Source organism: Acanthochromis polyacanthus, chromosome 19, assembly GCF_021347895.1.
Source record: "Acanthochromis polyacanthus isolate Apoly-LR-REF ecotype Palm Island chromosome 19, KAUST_Apoly_ChrSc, whole genome shotgun sequence".
Taxonomy (NCBI): Eukaryota; Metazoa; Chordata; class Actinopteri; family Pomacentridae; genus Acanthochromis; species Acanthochromis polyacanthus.
The window spans coordinates 31,144,141-31,163,359 of NC_067131.1; the positions used below are offsets into that span (position 1 = coordinate 31,144,141).

Sequence of the window (19,219 nt, forward strand, 5' to 3'; positions counted from 1 at the left end):
TTAGAAACTTCTACAAAATAACATAAAATTTGTAAAAATGAACTCAAAAAATGTTCAAAATGAGTCACAATTTGTTCAACATAACTCAAAAACAGTCCAGATTTATTTGAAAGTTCCTGAAAATAGCGGTAAATTTGTCGTTTTAAACTAGATTTGAGTCATTACGGTGAATTTAAGTCACATTTCAGTCTCTGCTCAAAGAGTTTGGTTCCAGCTGTGAACATCTGTATTTTCTGTTCTGTTTCCTGATAGGGCCGTGGAGATCCTGAGGACGGCTTCTCTCTCCAATCACATGTCGCTGCTGGTCGCCAGAGACGATGAGTCCAGGTAAAGAAGCTTTTAGTGTGAAATGATTAACTTAGGAGCTTTATTTCCTTTAAAGGTTGCTAAGTCGTGTGTTGGTGAATCTTTTTGTAGCACATTTATTGGTGACAAAAGTTTACGTCCACTTGTAGAGACCATTTAGTTTCCAATGACTCCTCGAACTATGAATTTTCTGTAATGAAATCAATGAAGCACAAAAAACAGTCATGTATTTTGGTTCTTTCATAGATTTTTTTAAAGGTTTCTTCAGAAATATTTCTTCTAGAAATATGACAAAATCTGATCATAAATATACAAACACAAATGTTAATATTTGGTTAAATTTGTCCATTTCCGCCTCAGTTCGGTTCTTCTGGTTTCAATCTTCTGGCTTATCTTTGACTCCTCTGGACTCTAAACCTACCATCAGGCATGGAGGTGGCAGTATCATTATAGTATCGATTTAACTGACAAGTCTGAGACAGAAAGACGACAAGTTTCAGACAAATTTGATGTCTTTCTCTCTCAGATTTGGTTCTTCATCAGTCTTCAGGTTCTTGATGGGTCTAAGTCAGGACTTTGAGGAGACCAGTCTAGAACCTTCATTCTATCCTGATGGAACCATTTCTTTACCGCGTCTGATGTGTGTTTGGACTCATTGTCTTGTTGAAACATCCAACTGTGTCCAAGATCAACCTTCTGCTGATGGTTTTAGATTTTCCTGAAGAACTTGGAGGTGATCCTCCTTCTTCATTATTCCATTTGCTTTGTGTAAAGCTCCAGTTCCACAGAGCATGATACTGCCACCACCATGCTTGATGGTAGGTTTGGTGTTCTTGGGGTTAAAAAAATATCTAAGACCTGTCTGAGACAGTTTAAAACCAATCCTCAAAAAGTTCTAAAACCAGGACCAAAATCAAACCTAATACAGTCCAAAAATGCTCAGAAAGAATCAGTCTGAAACCAGTCCTAAAACAGTTAAACACCAGGACAATATCAAGATAAAATCATACCCAAACTACTCCTAAAGAAATTCAAGACCCACCCAAGGCAATCTGAAACCAGTCCAGAAGCTCTTCTAGAAAGCCCCAGAGCATGATACTGCCACCTCCATGCTTGGTGTAGGTTTGGTGTTCTTGGGGTTAAAGGCCTCACCTTCAGGTTTTGTTCCATCTGACCTCAGAACTTTCCTCCAGAAGGTCTTTTCTTTGTCCGTGTGATCAGAATTACAATAATCCAGCTAAAACTCTCCATGAATGTTAATTTATTTCATGGAAACAAACCACATAAGTAGCTCTGCTGATATATTTTGGTATAAACAAAACCAAAACTCTGAGATAATAATCTCATTTCATTGCTAATTATCTACTCATAAGGACGTCTGTTTGTGTTTTGACGTCTTTGTGCTGCTGAAGTTCCTGTGGATTGAAACTATAAATACCAGCAGTGAGACAGAAAGTGTTGAGGATTTCTCTCCTCTTTTTAAAGCTCCGCTGCCACATTTTCAGGTGTTTGCTCGTCTCCGGTCGTTGGAGAATCATGAAAATGAGCCGCTAAGCTTCTTAGAATCCCTCATTCAGCCTGCGAGGAGGAAAAGTCAGGATTTAAAAAGAGGCTCTTCAGAAAGATGGAATCTGCTTTTATTCCCGCTGTGGAGCGTCTCCGGCAGCAGCTGATGTTTTCCAGCTCAGAGGACAGAAAGGAGGGCAGGTGTTCTTACCTGCAGCATCATCCCAGAGAAACCAATCACGTCAGCGGTCTGGGCCGTGTGACGGGCAGGAGGCTAACCGACCTGGCACTCTGCTGGCCTCAACACAAACCAGGACTGACACAATAGGGACACGGATCAAACAGCTCCCAGATCAGCAGAAACCGGCCGAGCGTTACGTCATAGAACCAGCCGAGGTTCAGGTGGTCTTCAATGTGACAGCAGAGATGTCCTCTGGAGGAGGTTTACACGTGAACATTGAATCGTGGCTGAATTCATTTGGATTTTTTGACAGTAATTCAGAAAAAAGACTCTTTAACGTCCAAGTGAAAACAGATTTCTTCAAAATTATGTCCAAAAATTAAAAATATAGAACAGAAAATGAGTTTTTCCTGAAGTGTCCACCTCCTTCCTGTCAGTATTTAGTAGATGATCCTGTTGGTCTCCATCAGTCTAAATGTTCTTCTTTGTAAACTGTTAAACTCTGTCAGGTTCTTCAGGGATCCTGATCATCAGAACCTTTCAGGTCCAGACTCTAGTTCTCAGGTGGACTGAGGTCTGGATTCTGACTCCTCCAGAACTTCCTCCTTGTTGTCTTCAAACATCTCTGAGGATCTTTGTTTGCTTCGACTCATCATCTGGATGGAAAACTGGTCTTCTCCACGTCTCAGTTCTCTTCACATTGCATCAGGTTGTCCTCCAGGATTTCATTTACCCTCTACCTTTACCAGCCTTCCAGGACCTGCTGCTTGAGGAACATCATGATGCTGCCTCCACCGTGCTTCACAGTGGGGATGGTGTGTTTGTGATGATGTTCAGTGTTTGGTGTCCATCAAACATATCATCTAGTCTGATGGATATAAAGCTCCATCCTGGTCTCCTCAGACCAAAGAACCTTCTTCCAGGTGTCTTCAGAGTCTCCACGTGTCTTCTGGTGAACTCTAGTCCAGATTTAATTGGAGCTTTTTCCATCAGAGTCTTTCTTTGTCTCCATGAAGCTTTGACTGGTGAAGAACAGACAGCAGTTGTTGGATGAACAGTCTGAAGATGGAACTCCTTCAGAGGAGTCATAGAGTCTTGGTGGCCTCCCTCTCTAGTCTCTTTCTCCTTCAGAGGAGTCATAGAGTCTTGGTGGCCTCCCTCTCTAGTCTCTTTCTCCTTCAGAGGAGTCAGAGTCTTGGTGGCCTCCCTCTCTCATCTCTTTCTCCTTCAGAGGAGTCATAGGAGTCTTGGTGGCCTCCCTCTCTAGTCTCTTTCTCCTTCAGAGGAGTCATAGAGTCTTGGTGGTCTCCCTCTCTAGTCTCTTTCTCCTTCAGAGGAGTCATAGGAGTCTTGGTGGCCTCCCTCTCTAGTCTCTTTCTCCTTCAGAGGAGTCATAGGAGTCTTGGTGGCCTCCCTCTCTAGTCTCTTTCTCCTTCAGAGGAGTCATAGGAGTCTTGGTGGCCTCCCTCTCTGGTCTCTTTCTCCTTCAGAGGAGTCATAGAGTCTTGGTGGCCTCCCTCTCTCATCTCTTTCTCCTTCAGAGGAGTCATAGGAGTCTTGGTGGCCTCCCTCTCTAGTCTCTTTCTCCTTCAGAGGAGTCATAGAGTCTTGGTGGCCTCCCTCTCTCATCTCTTTCTCCTTCAGAGGAGTCATAGGAGTCTTGGTGGCCTCCCTCTCTAGTCTCTTTCTCCTTCAGAGGAGTCATAGAGTCTTGGTGGCCTCCCTCTCTAGTCTCTTTCTCCTTCAGAGGAATCATAGAGTCTTGGTGGCCTCCCTCTCTAGTCTCTTTCTCCTTCAGAGGAGTCATAGGAGTCTTGGTGGCCTCCCTCTCTAGTCTCTTTCTCCTTCAGAGGAGTCATAGAGTCTTGGTGGCCTCCCTCTCTAGTCTCTCTGGCCTTGTCCTGCTCTCTCTGATTTATTCGCATTCCATCTTCCTTCCATTCCTTAATGATGGATTTAACTGGACTCAGAGATCTTCAGGAACTTTAAATGTTCTTGTGTCGTCCTGACTGATACTTTTCTCAGTTTCTTGGAGTGTTCTTTAGTTTTCATGCAGCTCGATAAAAACTGTATCAGCAGTAGTTGACTGAAGGCCACATGTTGTTGTAGCTGCAGAGCGTTTCCTTCATTTCAATCTTCATGATGAGGAATTTAAACCTGAGCCGGTTTTATGCCGACGCGTCCGACCGTCACCTCTCAGCTCGACCTCCATTGTTGCTGCGATTAGTTTCACACTTCAGAGTGGATTGTGCTGATGATGGCGTGCAGCCGGGACACGGGTCACGGCGAGGACAGCGTGATGCAACACAGCTGGGAGTCTGTCGTCACAGGTTCAGATCAGACAAACAGAAAAACAAGCTGAGCCACGGAGGTGAAGTCAGATCAGGACACTGCAGTTTGTGTGGTTTCTAAGCTGGAGGCAGCAGTCTGTGGTTTACTGAGCAGGAGGCTGCTGGGGTCTAAACATCCACACAGGAAACACTCAGGACGTCTGTTCTGGTGCTATGCAGGACACGTTTATCATTAATATCATGAAATCTAAACAAGATAAACAGGAAAATCCACACATTAGAGCAGCTCTAAACAGAATGAAGAAAATAAAACTGCATCCAGTCTGTTCACGAGTCATGATGGATATTTGCTTCCATAATTGCTAATTAAATAATAATAGTAAATAATTGAATGATAATTACACAGAATAAATTAGAATTTAAATATTGATATAATTAATTCAGTCCAAGTAATCCGTTATATGTTCTTAATAATTATTATTATTCCTGTGTTGTAACATATTTTATTTTTATTAATAATAATAATAATAATAATAATAATAATAATAGCATATATTCTAATAAAATACTAAGAATAATTTGTGTTATTTTATTATGATGTATATTATTTTTTATGATTTATATCATTGTTATTATTGTTATTGTTATTAGTTATAAATAATACATCATTAAAATAGTAATTATTTATTCTATTGGTATAATTATTATTATTTGTAGTAGCCTTAGTAGTATTTGTAATGTTATGTATGTAATATATCCCTGTATATTAACATATAATGTATGTGTACAGTGCATATTATCTGAAATGATGATTATTAGTGTGTGTGTAAAATGTATTTATTTTATATTTTATTATATTTTCATAGTTTTTCCAGCTGCAGCATTAAATGAGGTCAAACTTATGATTCTCTGTAGATAAACTGGTATTTAATAAATTTCCGTCGTCGTTCGTGCAGCAGCAGTGCATCCTGGGTAACTAGCAGCTGGTTCAGATTCTCACAGTCAGACGTTCCAGATGTTTTCTCTGCTAAAGCCGTCAGTTCAAACCGGCCAACATCTGCAGCAGCGTCCAATCAGAGGGTTTGTTTATGACAGAAATCCGTAAAAATCCACAGAAAGCCTGAGCTTCTGGTCAACACCACGTAGAATCTGTACGATTATTTACATTCAGATGATCTGTTTTTTTTGTGCATTTTTTGATTAATATAGGACAAGTTTAAAGTTGTTCTCAACAAATGTTTGTGTTTTTGGGTCATTTTGGAAATTTTGAATAATTAATGTGAATTAGTTTGTCATTATTATTATTATTATTATTATTATTATTATTATTATTATTATATGTGTAATTACACACAATAATGTTAGATATGTAATAACAGTAATAATAATAATAATACATTTTGTGACTTTTAGTTATTTTTGAGTAATTTCAGACATTTTGATTCAATTTGAACAAATTACAAGTTGTTAATATAAATAATAAAAAATGAATAAAACATCAATAAATTTAAAAAAATTAATTGTTTAAATTTTTAGTCAACATTTTCTCTTTTTTAAGTTTTTAGTAATTTCACCACATTATAATATATTTAAAATATTTTAGAATTGTTTTGTGAATAAAATATTATTATTTTTAGTGTTATTATTAAGCTAAAAGAAACACATTAAAAACACAGGTTTAATCTGACCAAACTACCACAATAATTTATGGACTTTGAAATAATAATATTTTTACAGGAAATAAAAGTGAATTCGTTTCTCTGTTTTCTGGTCGTAGTTTCTTCAGGTTTCTTTCTTCTGGGCCGGGTGTATTTCCTGAAACAATGCCGTCTAAGTTCCTCTAATCTTGTTTGCGTTGAATAAAGCAGGTCTGACCTCTGGGATGTGTCGCCATGACAACCGGTCCGGGAAGTGTTTGGATGAAATCACGGACGATTTAATCCGGCTAATCCACAGGAGCGACCCCCGGAGCGCTCAGCCCGGCTCAGGACGACAGCAATAATTAAATATATCATTAAAAAAATAAAAATCTGGCAGCAAAGAGGCCAGAAAACACACAGAGGAACTTTATGAAGCGTAAAAACTAAAAATATCTGTAAAATAATGTTCTATTCTGCTGCTTTTAGTACAGTAAAAACATTTTGTTGTGAAAAATTGATGTAATTTTACAGTCAAATATTGTAAAAGTAGAAACAATTATTTAGAAAAATAGAGATTTTAATGTTTTAACATTTTTATGGTTAACGTCTGAATTAATAATTTCATTCTTTGATTTTACTACATTTTATAATCAATCATAAATACTTGTATAAAATATTTGAAGAGTTCATTTGCAAAAACAGGTAACTCCATTTTATAAATTTTCAGAAAACTCATTTTTTTATTGTTTACTTGAGATAATAATAATAATAACACTAATAATTTATTTTTCTCTATTTTGTCATGTATTTTTCTACTGAGTCAAATCCAATCAACTTCAGTTTGATTGATTTTATCTCAAGTAAACAATAAAATAAAATATTTTCTGAAAATTTATCAAAACAGAGTTATCTGTTTTTGCAAATGAACTCTTCATTTACTGTTCCTACATATTCATATTTAAATCTCAGTAAAATCTTATATTTTTCTGATTTAAATCCAGTCAAACTTTATGTTGAACCTTGTTAAAGAATAAACGACCGTTTATGTCAGTCTTTATTTTTAATAAGGACAGTAATTACCTGCTTTTTACGGTGTAGACGGTAAATGAATCATCTCAAAATGATCGCTAATAATCACCTTTTTTTATCAGGTTCCATGGATATTTTTGGTTCTGGTATCATTTATAGTTTTTTCTTCTTTGTTTGTTCTGGTTGAATTATTTGCACATTTTTACTCTCAGATTTTTAATTTAATTTCATTTTAATTAATTTCATTTTATTACAGAATATTTTCTTTTATTTCATTTTTATATTATATTTAATTAATTTCATTTTATTTGACTGGTTTTATTTCATTATAGTTCATTTTATTTTATTGTATTTTGTTTTATTGCATTTATTTTATTTCATTATATTTCATCTCATTTTATTATATTGTATTATGTTTTCTTATATTTTATTTTATTTGTTTTTCATTATATTTACTTTTCCTATTGTATTGTATTTTATTTATTTTATTATTTTATTTCACTATATTATGTTGCATTATGTTTCTATTTAATTTATTTTATAATGTTTAATTTTATGATATATTTTTTTCCTTTATATCATACGTAATTTCCTTATATCTAATTTTATTTTATTCATATATTTTTAAAATCTATGTGGCACTGAGAACTGTGTTTCTTTCCTCTGGTTCTGTTATAAATTAAATATTTTTTTCAGTTTGTTTCTGGTTCTGGTTCAGATTCTATTGATCTGGTTTTCGTCTGGAGAGTTTGTGGGTTGGAGGTCAGTGTGGAGGCGACACTCGGACCTCTGAGCTCTGATCTCAGGATGTTTTGTCTCAGCTCAGATCCTCTTTAGGAGAATTAGATCGGATCAGATCCAGGTCAGAGTCGGGCTCAGGTTTCCACGGCGACCATGAGAGGGAGACAAACGCTGACGGATCGGTTTCTCTGCAGCGTTTCAGGCGGATTTAAAGTGAAATAAACACAAAAGACGTGGAAATTAATCCCATAGTTGGCTGCTTTTCTTTCACACATCATGAATTCTCCTTAAAACTTTTGTCATAACTTCCTAAAAATCATCTTTGTGTCACTGGAGTCTCCAAATCTGAAAACAACAACAACAAAAAAACACAACTATGACTATAACTCGAACATTTTTCTATTATTTTTATTTTTTCCCGTTTAATTAAGCCACATATTATAACTAATAAAATCAATCAATCAAATTACAATGCTTAACTTTTTTTTTTACTATTTGTAAATCAAAGAAAAATAAAGTGGTCGTTTACATGCTGATAATACTGTAAAATATTACACAAATGTATTAAATATTTATTAATATATGTATTTATTAAAAATACAAGACTGACAAATTAATTTAAACTGATGATAATTTAAATCAGCAAAAAGCATCATTATTGCACAAAAAATGTTTTTATATTCGGACTGAAAAATGGTCAATAATTATTTCATGCTTGAATAAATTATTAATTTTCAGACTGATGAGACTGTAAATAATGTCTGCATCCCAAATGTGTGTTTTTAAAAATAGGTTTTTTTTTTTACAGGATGCGTCTTGCTGTGTTTAAAGCAGATAATTTATCATTGTTTTACTGGTATCTGCCGTTTTTATCGGAACTTTTTAATGTTCCAGTTCTCCATCCTTTTTTTTTTTTTTTTTTTTGCCGCAGATTATTTTTTTACGGTATAAAACTGAATAAGTGTCGCGTTCATGTTTCCTTCAGGAGGGAGTTTGCTGAGCTGATGGAAAAGTACGGATCCAATAACGTCACAGCTTCAGGACGGATCTCACCCACGCAGCTCTGCACAGGTACAACATTTATCACTTAATTAAACATTCAATTAAACATTTAGTCTAACATTTATCAAGCATTTAATTAAATGTTTATGAAACATTTAATTAAACATTTAGTCTAACATTTATCAAACATTTAATTAAATGTTTATGAAACATTTAATTAAACATTTAGTCTAACATTTATCAAGCATTTAATTAAATGTTTATTAAACATTTAATTAAACATTTAGTCTAACATTTATCAAGCATTTAATTAAATGTTTATGAAACATTTAATTAACTAGTTATCAAACATTTATGAAACATTTAATTAAACATTTAGTCTAACATTTATCAAACATTTTATTAAATATTTATTAAACAGTTATCAAACATTTAATCAGACATTTAATCAGACATTTAATTAAACATTTAGTCCAACATTTATCAAACATTTAATTAAATATTTATCAAACATTTATCAAACATTTAATTAAACATTTATCAGACTCAGGACTCCAGATGTTCTGCAGCAACTGAACCTTTGAAGTAAAACAATGAAATAAAAATGTCCCAAAATTTCTCCACAAAACTCTTTAGAAGATCTTCAGACGTTCAGAAGGCGTTGTCCAGAAATATTCTGACTTTCTGAACATACTGATGGTCCAAAATGTTCCAACGTTTAGAAAACTCCCCGACTGTTCAGAAAAAAAAGTCTTCAGTATTTTTCTCTTCACTCTTTTCTTGAAAAATCTCTAAAACTTCTCTTTCAAAAGATGTTCTCTTTTTGAAGACATTTCCTGATTGTGCTTTTTATTTTCTCGTTCTTAAAATATCCTCATTTTACACAAACATCTTTTATTTACAAAAATGTCTTCACTTTACAAACATAATATTCAGTTTATAAAAATGTTCTTAATCCTAGAAAAGTTCTCACTTTGTGAAAAACGTCCCACCTCTGTAAAGCACAACAAAAATATTCACATCTCAGAAGACATCCACTGTTTTAAAAAAGTCCTAATGTTTTCAAAAAGATCATTTTACATCCATCCTCCATTTACAGTTTTGTAAAGGAAGTTCTAAAAAATATCCTCAATTCCAGGAGAATCCTAATCTTTTCAAAAATGCCGTCGTTTTACAAAACGTTTCTTATTTTACCAAAATGTCCAGAGTTTCCAAGAAACGGCATCATTTTTAGGCTAAAATGTCTTCATTTTCCAAGAATAACTTTACAGAAGTTACAAAACTATCACAAGAACTTTCTTACTTAAAAACTTCCTTACTTTTCCACCGTTTCCTGAAATGTTCCAAAACTTCACCAAAACTCTAGTAAAGTTCTCACGTTTCTAATTAAATGACTGTTGACACAAGACTGTTTTCAAAAATGCTGTCGCTTTTTAAAAATGTCCAAAGATCTAGAAAATTCTCACTTTTTCAAAAAACGTCCAGAATTTCCAAAATCGGCATCATTTGTTAAACAGGCCTCACTTTTTCAACGTGTCCTTGCTTTACAAAAATGAGCCCATTTTCCAGAAGAATCTTTACAGGAATTACCAAACTTTACAAGAACTTCCTTATTTAAAAAAACAAAACATCCTCATTTGTCCACCATTCCCAGAAATGTTTGAAAAGTTCCACAAAAACTTGGACTGAAGTTCTCATATTTCTACTTTGAAGACTGTTTACACAAAAATGTCTTCACTTTTCCAAAAATATGTTGACTTTACAGAAATGACCAAACTTTACAAGAACTTCTTTACTGTAAAAAAAAGCATTTTTAAAAGCAAAATGTTCCAAAATTACCCCAAAAAATTCTATTTGAGTTCTCACTTAAAAACACTCCTTACCTAAAACGTCTTTACCAAACAAATGTTTACACTTTTCAACACGAGTCACTTTCTGCAAATGTCCAAAATACTCAGAAAATCCTCAGTTCTTCAAAAACGTCCAATGTTTCCAAAAACGGAATCGTTTTCAAGAAATGCCTCCAAAAGTACCTTCATTATGACCAAACTTTGTAGGAACGTCCTTTCTTTACTTGTTTACATTTCCAAAAATGTTCCAAACTTCTCACTTATTGAAGTTCTCACTTACAGAAACTTCTCTACTCCACAAATGTTGACACAAAAATGTCTTGACTTTTCCAAAATGCCGTTACTTTACAAAGTTCTAGGAGAATCTTCATCTGTATTTTCCAGACATCTCCTAAAATGCCGTCCTTCCTAAAAGTGTCCTGAAGCTCCTCAAACTTCTCATTTTCCACCTAAACGTTTAACAGCAGCGATCACTTCCTGCAGCTCCTGTGAAGATCTGAGTTGGTCTCCGTCCTCCCACTCTTCTTCTATTCTTCTATTTCTGCCTCCCACTGCTCACCTCGCCTCTTTCTTCTTCTGTGGTTTTTATTCAGGGAAGCTGACGGACACGGCTTCATCCTCCTCTTCCTCCCGATCAGAGAGCCCCCAGCTGCTGAGCCCTAAAGAGGGGGTCACCGCCTACAGCCAGGCCTCCACCTACACCAGCCACCAGCACGCCGTGCACACGCCTGCGCACGCCTTCAGGTGAACACAAATAACTTCAGTCCTCCTGCATTCACTGAGAAGTTATCAGAATGGAGCCACAAAGTGTTTTACTTTGTCAGATAAAAACTAAACTGTTTTTCTGTTAAAGCAACCAGACATCAGTGGATCCAGTATCAGCCTGTATGCAGACGATGCTGTTACTTATTTCACTGATTCTGTTTACCGTCAACGCCTTACAAACCTTTTTGTACTCCTCACAACTCATCTCCAATGCTGATAAAGCAAAACTCTACTCCGTGATCCTCCTTTAAAGTTAACCACTAATTATTGCTCATGCTAGTTACATTAATATAGATCAGAAACAGGTGATATTCAATGGTGGAATTTATAAAACTGTTTTCTATTTGCAGTTAAATTATTGATCCAACATCTACAACAAAAATTCATTCTTATTGGTGAAAGAATTCTTGATTTTCGTAAAGCGTCATTTGCAGATTTGATAAAATAATTTCTCACCACTTTTTGGAAATGATCTGTTTAGTAATAAAACGTTCTCACAGTTTACAGGAATGTTCCAACTTCTGAAATTCACTAATTCATCACTGAAAAATAGAACAAAACAAAACAAAACTAGCACTAATTAAATGTTGCAGAAGTTTGTATTTTTCAGTGAGGTCTAGATCTGATGTTGCAGCTACAAAAAGATGTAACAGAACATGTGATAAATATAGTTTTATCAGTGTTTATTCAGGCTTTAATTGATGATTTATCTTCTTCAAACTCTTGATTCTCATATGTGACATCTTTTAGAAACTCCTGTTCATTTATTCAACCTGAGAAGAGCTGAACTTTCTGTGATTTCTGCAGAATGAAGCTCTCTGATCTGGTTGATTCAGCAGTCTGTTTTTGTCTCGTTACATAAAGCGTTGCACTATAAATAGTGAAGAGCATCTTCAGCAGTGGGAGGAGGACGGCTGGTGTTACTTTAATCATCTTCCTCTCTCCAGTGACAGTGTCATTCAGTTGATATGCGTTGCCAAGGGAACGGGCCTGGGGCTGGTCATCAAGGGCGGAGCCAACCGTGCCGAAGGACCAATGGTGTTCATTCAGGAAATAGTGCCTGGAGGAGACTGTCAGAAGGTCAGTATGGTCTGATCAATGATTGGTTCTAAAGATTCAGTAAATGTAAAGAGGCTGGAGCATGGACCAACAGCTGAGAATGAAGCCGATGAGATGAAGAAGCATACGTCCAGAACGTTTTCTCACTGACTAAAAACACTGAAAATATGTCTGAAATGAGCCCTGTGACAGACTGGTGACCTGTCCAGGGTGTCCCCTGCCTTCACCCGAGTCAGCTGGGATAGACTCCAGCACCCCCCATGACCCTAGTGAGGATAAAGTGGTGTACAGAGGATGGATGGATGACTGTCTAAAATGTCATAAAACTTGCCTCAAATGACTCATAGTTTGTCCAAATTGATTAAATAATGGTCAAAATGTCTTAGGACTTGTCCAATAATACTAAAAATATGTCCGAAATAGCTAAACATTTGTCCTAAATCACTAAAAATCTCTTCAAAGTGACTCTAACAGTGTCTAAAGTGGCTGAAAATGTGTCCAAAATGACGTAAAACTTGTTTGACATGACTCATCCTTTGTCCAGATTTTTTTTAAAATGTGCTCAAAATGTCTGAAGACATTTTCATGACTTAGACTCAACCCAGGATTCAAACATTTGTCCAAAATGACTCAGAAATGGTCCTAAATGATTAAAAAGTGCTCAAAATGTCATGAGATACTTCAACCGTGTTCATGACTTAGACTTTTTCATTGTGTCTTCATGATGTTTTCATGGTGTTTTCTTGGTGTTTTCATTGTGTCTTCATGGTGTTTTCTTGGTGTTTTCTTGGTGTCTTCATGGTGTTTTCTTGGTGTTTTCTTGGTGTCTTCATGGTGTTTTCATGGTGTTTTCATGGTGTTTTCATGGTGTTTTCATGGTGTTTTCTTGGTGTCTTCATGGTGTTTTCATGGTGTTTTTATTGTGTCTTCATTGTGTCTTCATCGTGTTTTCATTGTGTCTTCGTGGTGTTTTCATGGTGTTTTCTTGGTGTCTTCATGGTGTTTTCATTGTGTTTTCATGGTGTTGTCATTGTGTCTTCATGGTGTTTTCTTGGTGTTTTCTTGGTGTCTTCATGGTGTTTTCATGGTGTTTTCATGGTGTTTTCATGGTGTTTTCATGGTGTTTTCTTGGTGTCTTCATGGTGTTTTCATGGTGTTTCTTGGTGTCTTCATGGTGTTTTCATTGTGTTTTCATGGTGTTTTCATTGTGTCTTCATGGTGTTTTCTTGGTGTTTTCTTGGTGTCTTCATGGTGTTTTCATGGTGTTTTCATGGTGTTTTCTTGGTGTCTTCATGGTGTTTTCATGGTGTTTTTATTGTGTCTTCATTGTGTCTTCGTCGTGTTTTCATTGTGTCTTCATGGTGTTTTCTTGGTGTTTTCTTGGTGTCTTCATGGTGTTTTCTTGGTGTTTTCATGGTGTTTTCATGGTGTTTTCATTGTGTCTTCATGGTGTTTTCATGGTGTTTTCATGGTGTTTTCATTGTGTCTTCATGGTGTTTTCATGGTGTTTTCATGGTGTTTTCATTGTGTCTTCATGGTGTTTTCATGGTGTTTTCATGGTGTTTTCATTGTGTCTTCATGGTGTTTTCATGGTGTTTTCTTGGTGTCTTCATGGTGTTTTCATGGTGTTTTTATTGTGTCTTCATTGTGTCTTCGTCGTGTTTTCATTGTGTCTTCGTGGTGTTTTCATGGTGTTTTCTTGGTGTTTTCATGGTGTTTTCATTGTGTTTTCATGGTGTTGTCATTGTGTCTTCTTTGTGTTTTTATTGTGTTTTCTTGGTTTTCCTGGTGTTTCAGGACGGCAGGCTGCAGGTCGGGGATCAGCTGGTGTCCATCAACAAAGAATCTCTGATTGGAGTGACGTATGAGGAGGCCAGAAGCATCCTGACAAGAACCAAACTCAGGTAAACTCACCTGGAGACTCTTTCTAAAGCATCAGTTATTCAACAGAAACAGAAGCAGCAGATAGTGGTAGCTTCAAATCAGCAGGTTTTACTGGGTTTGCTCCCTTCTGCTCATATATTTATTGGGTTTTTATAAATGTATTTATTTAGTTTGCTTCTCAAATAAGAATTCAGACTAAATTGATGATCAGGTCTATGTAACTACAATTTATTGATCCTGTAAATTATTGCTGTCTGATGTTTTTAAACTCTCCTGTTCCTCAGACCTGACCCCACAGTGGAGATTGCCTTCATCAGGCGGAGGTCTTCCTCCAGCTCCAGCAGTGGACCACACAGTCCCATCTCTCTGCAGGGCTCCGGGGGAGGAGGACCCCAGATCAGAGCTCCAGGGCTGGGACCTGGACCTCCACAGCCCACCATGGTCACCAAGATCACCTCCAGCAGGAACCCAGCCAGCGAGACCCTGCCCACCGTCAACGTCACCCAGGTCTGAGATGAGATGAGATAGGATGAGATGGGAGGAGATAGGATCAGATGAGAAGGAGATGAGATAGATAAGACGATAAAAGATGAGATGAGATGTCATGAGATGAGATAAAATTAGATAAGATTAGATAAGAAGAAATGAGATGAGATGTGATGAAATGAGATAGAATGAGATGTGATGAGATAGGATGAAATGTTATGAGATAAGATAAAATTAGATAAGATGAGATGAGATAAGAAGAAATGAGATGTGATGAGATAGAATGAGATGAGATAGGATGAGATAAGATGAGATAGAATGAGATGTGATGAAATAAAATTAGATAAGAAGAAATGAGATGAGATGAGATAGGATGAGATGTGATGAAATAAAATTTGATGATAATATGAGAAAATATGATGAGATGAAGATGTGATGAGACATGATATGATGAGATAAAAAGAGATGAGATGTGATGGCGGAGATGAGATGAGATAGCATAAGATAAGAAATGAGTGAGATGTGTTGAGATGTACTGAGATAAGATAAAAATGAAATGAGACTAGAATACATACAATGTGATGAGGTCAAATGAGATTAGATGACATGGATGAGATAATATAAGACAAAAGACAAATAAATGTCCAAAACTGCTTGAAGCTTGTGTCAAAAATTCTGTCAAATGTCTCAAAAATTACTTAAACTTGAAATTACTTTTTTAAAAATGTGTAAAAACAACAAAAGGTTGTCCACACTCAAAAAACTAAAATATATGTATGTCTTTTCATGTTTTATATCTCACGATTTCATGTCTCAAGACTTCTCTATCAATGACTTGTAGAAAATTACCCCAAAAATGACCCAAAAAGACAAAAAGAAATCCAGAATTACTTGAAAAGCATTTCAAAAACTGCAGCAGCAGCACAGATGAGGCTGGAAGAAGTAGGACAATAATTACAGAAGTACAGTGAGGCCAAAAATAAAGACTTAAAGAAAACACCAGAAACCACAAGTTCCTGTTTTCGGTGAGACGTTTCAGTGTGGAACAAACATCTAATAAAATCTCTGCAATAAACTACATTTTACTGACTGTTTATTTCCTGTTTATTTGTGTGATTGTTTGCAGGTCCGAGTGTCTCCAGCTCGAACAGAACAGACTCTTGTTTCCTCCCCAGCAGAGACTCACAGCAGCACTGAGACAAACACTGGTACGTTTTTATTTACCTCCAACCAATAAATATAATGAACCTGCCCAAGCAACCCAAACCATTAGAAACACATTCCAAACTGTTTTAAAAATAGTCTAGAATTGGTAGAAAATGCCTTAAACATTTGTCCAAATTTAAACTGAAGAAATTAAATTACACCTAAATTTGTAAATTATCAGAACTGTCCAGAATTACTCTAAAATTTTCACACAACGAACAAAAGTTTGTCTAAATGGCCTAAAACATCTCTAACTGACTTTTACTAAATATAAAACTACTAGAAATATCTGAACGCTTTTCTAAGATGGCTAAACATTTATTTAAAATGACTCCAGAATTCTTAAAATTGTCTCAAAGATTTTGTTCAAAATTATTACAAAAAGTGACAAAAATAATCAAAATCTAAACTGAAGAAATTAAAGTTTTGATCATCAGAATTGTCCAAAACTACATAAAATCCACCCAAAATGACTCAAAATGTTGTCCAGAACAACTTGAAACTTGTCCTGAGTTACTCAGCCAAAGTGACTCATTAATGATCCAAAAAGACAAAAAAATGTCCCAGACTAGTCAAAGCATGTCCAAAATGTCTCAGAAATGGTCTGAAAAAGCTCAATATGTGTCTAAAATGTCTCAAAAATAGTAGAAATGACACAAACATTCTCTAAAATTACTTTTAGTCTAAAATAACATAAACATTCTCTAAAATAACTCTAAAATAATATAAAATGACAAACATTCTCTAAAATAACTCTAAAATAATATAAAATGACATAAACATTCTCTAAAATAACTCTAGTGTAAAATGACATAAACATTCTCTAAAATAACTCTAAAATAATATAAAATGACAAACATTCTCTAAAATAACTCTAAAATAGTATAAAATGACATAAACATTCTCTAAAATAACTCTAGTGTAAAATGACATAAGCTGTCTTCATAAACTAAACAAACAAACCCTGTCTATCTCAGAAATGGTCTGAAATGTGTTAGTCTGTAACATAACCTTGGCGCTGTGGACCCTCCATCCACCCCGACCTCCTCCCATTGACTCCCATTGACTCCCATTGGTCAGCTGACTGTAGATTATCGGTGATGGATTATTGGAGCTGTAGCTCAGAGTGAAGTCTGGAGGCGACAGATGGCTGCTGGTTGGCCGCCGGTCAGAGGAGGAAGTGATGCAGGCGGGAGGTCTGCTCTCTGATTGGCTGCTGAGGCGTGAGGCGTCATGGCGACCGTGTGTGAAGGTTTTCCTCCCTGTTGGTTTGACGTCACGCCTTCAGATGGAGGATATTTATAACATACTACACAGCCAGAGACACACAGCACTACTGTGTGTTAGTGTGTGTGTTTGTGGTCATTTCACAAGTTGGTTTGTGTGTTTTTGCAGTTACATTGTGTGTTTTTGTAGTTGTGTTGTGTGTTTTTAGTTGCACATTGTAATTTCTATAGCTGCTTTTTATGTTTTTATTGTTGATTTATGTTTTTTAAGGTTCATTTGTGTGTTTTTGTTGTTTATGTTTTATAATAGTTGAGTTTCTTGTAATTTTTCAGCTGCTTTGTTTGTTTCTTTAGTTGATTTGTGTTTTTAAGGTTCATTTGTGTGTTTTTATTGTTGCTTGTGTTTTAATAGTTGATTGCTTTGTGTGTTTTTGTTGTTTTCTGTTTTATAATAGTTGATTTTCTTGTGATTTTTCAGTTGCTTTGTGTGTTTTTGTAGTTGTGTTGTGTGTTTTTAGTTGCACATTGTAATTTCTATAGCTGCTTTTTATGTTTTTATTGTTGATTTGTGTTTTTTAAGGTTCATTTGTGTGTTTTTGTTGTTGCTTGTGTTTCAATCGTTGATTATTTTGTGTTTTTGCAGCTGCTTTTTGTGTTTTTGTAGTTATTTGTGTTTTTGCAGTAGCTTTGTGTTCACTTTGTAGTCATTAAGTGTATCTTTGTAGTTCTTTCATGTATTTTATCAGTTGCTTTTAGTGTTTTTGCGTCACTTTGTGTCTTCTTGTTGTTATTTTGTGGACATTGTGTGTCTGTTTGTTTATATCTCTGTTTGTTTAAAGCTTTGTTGTTTACTTGTATCTTTGTTGGTTGTTTATATCTCTGTTTGTTTGTTTAAATCTTTGTTGTTTACTTGTATCTTTGTTGGTTGTTTATATCTGTTTGTTTGTTCAAATCTTTGTTGTTTACTTGTATCTTTGTTGGTTGTTTGTATCTTTGTTTGTTTGTTTAAATCTTTGTTGTTTACTTGTATCTTTGTTGGTTGTTTATATCTCTGTTTGTTTGTTTAACCCTTTACGCTTCAGTGCGTCGTAGGTGTACCGCCGGTGGTACACCTACTAATTTGCATAGGAATTTCAAGAATGTCCGACGGCTGCAAACGCGATTATACAAACACTATACACCGATGGAAAGCTTAGATTCTCATGAATCCGCCGGTATAAACCACTTTCAGATGTGATTACCACAGCGGGTGAGAAAAACACATTTGTCCGACAAAAACAAATATTCATCCATCCGTTCTCTATACACGGCTTCAACGCACACAGCGCGACTCACATTTCCAGGTTCATTATTACACACAGATGAAAATATTCCACAAAAAACGGCCATAATCCAACCTTTTACATCCAGATGACACAAGCCAGGAAACTATTTTGTCCAAAACATGTCCTGAAGTCGGTATAAAATCCACGAATCGGTCGCTTTCAAGGAAATGCACCTCGCGATGCCCGTCCAATATTTCCTGTATTTTTCGTCATTTTTTTATTTAAAAATAGAATATTAGCGATTTTTTGTACTGAAAACGGCTGGAATTGACTGAAGCTTAAAGGGTTAAATCTTTGTTGTTTACTTGTCTCTTTGTTGGTTGTTTGTATCTCTGTTTTTTGTTGAAATCTTTGTTGTTTACTTGTATCTTTGTTGGTTGTTTGTATCTTTGTTTGTTTGTTTAAATCTTTGTTGTTTACTTGTATCTTTGTTGGTTGTTTGTATCTTTGTTTGTTTAAATCTTTGTTGTTTACTTGTATCTTTGTTGGTTGTTTGTATCTCTGTTTGTTTGTTTAAATCTTTGTTGTTTACTTGTCTCTTTGTTGGTTGTTTACATCTCTGTTTTTGTTTGTTTATTTCCAGAGCTCAGCAGCAGTCTGGTTCCTCAGAAAAGTCGCCTCAGACTGGACCAACTGGATCAGGTCGGTTTGTTCATGCAGCTCCTGTTCATCCAATCAGAGTCGGCCTGTCCTGGGAGCTGGGCTGTGATTGGCTGCTGGTC

At 35.6% G+C, this 19,219-nt stretch overlaps 1 protein-coding gene and 1 long non-coding RNA gene across 3 annotated transcripts in view; one reads left to right on the top strand and one right to left on the bottom strand.

Moving 5' to 3' along the window:
• stxbp4 (syntaxin binding protein 4) overlaps window positions 1-19,219 on the top strand; it is a 54,010-nt gene that overhangs the window by 10,987 nt on the left and 23,804 nt on the right. For both annotated transcript variants that reach the window (XM_051939515.1, XM_051939514.1), the window contains 8 exons: window positions 253-327; window positions 8,680-8,765; window positions 11,140-11,290; window positions 12,259-12,391; window positions 14,168-14,274; window positions 14,539-14,761; window positions 15,867-15,948; window positions 19,081-19,139. In XM_051939515.1, coding sequence (XP_051795475.1) covers window positions 253-327; window positions 8,680-8,765; window positions 11,140-11,290; window positions 12,259-12,391; window positions 14,168-14,274; window positions 14,539-14,761; window positions 15,867-15,948; window positions 19,081-19,139 — 916 coding nt within the window. The remainder of the gene's footprint in view (window positions 1-252; window positions 328-8,679; window positions 8,766-11,139; window positions 11,291-12,258; window positions 12,392-14,167; window positions 14,275-14,538; window positions 14,762-15,866; window positions 15,949-19,080; window positions 19,140-19,219) is intronic.
• On the bottom strand, window positions 9,078-17,318 carry LOC127531086 (uncharacterized). Its single transcript, XR_007937979.1, has 2 exons — window positions 16,958-17,318; window positions 9,078-14,763 (listed from the first exon to the last, which is right to left on the bottom strand). It is a non-coding gene; the product is annotated as an uncharacterized LOC127531086 (long non-coding RNA).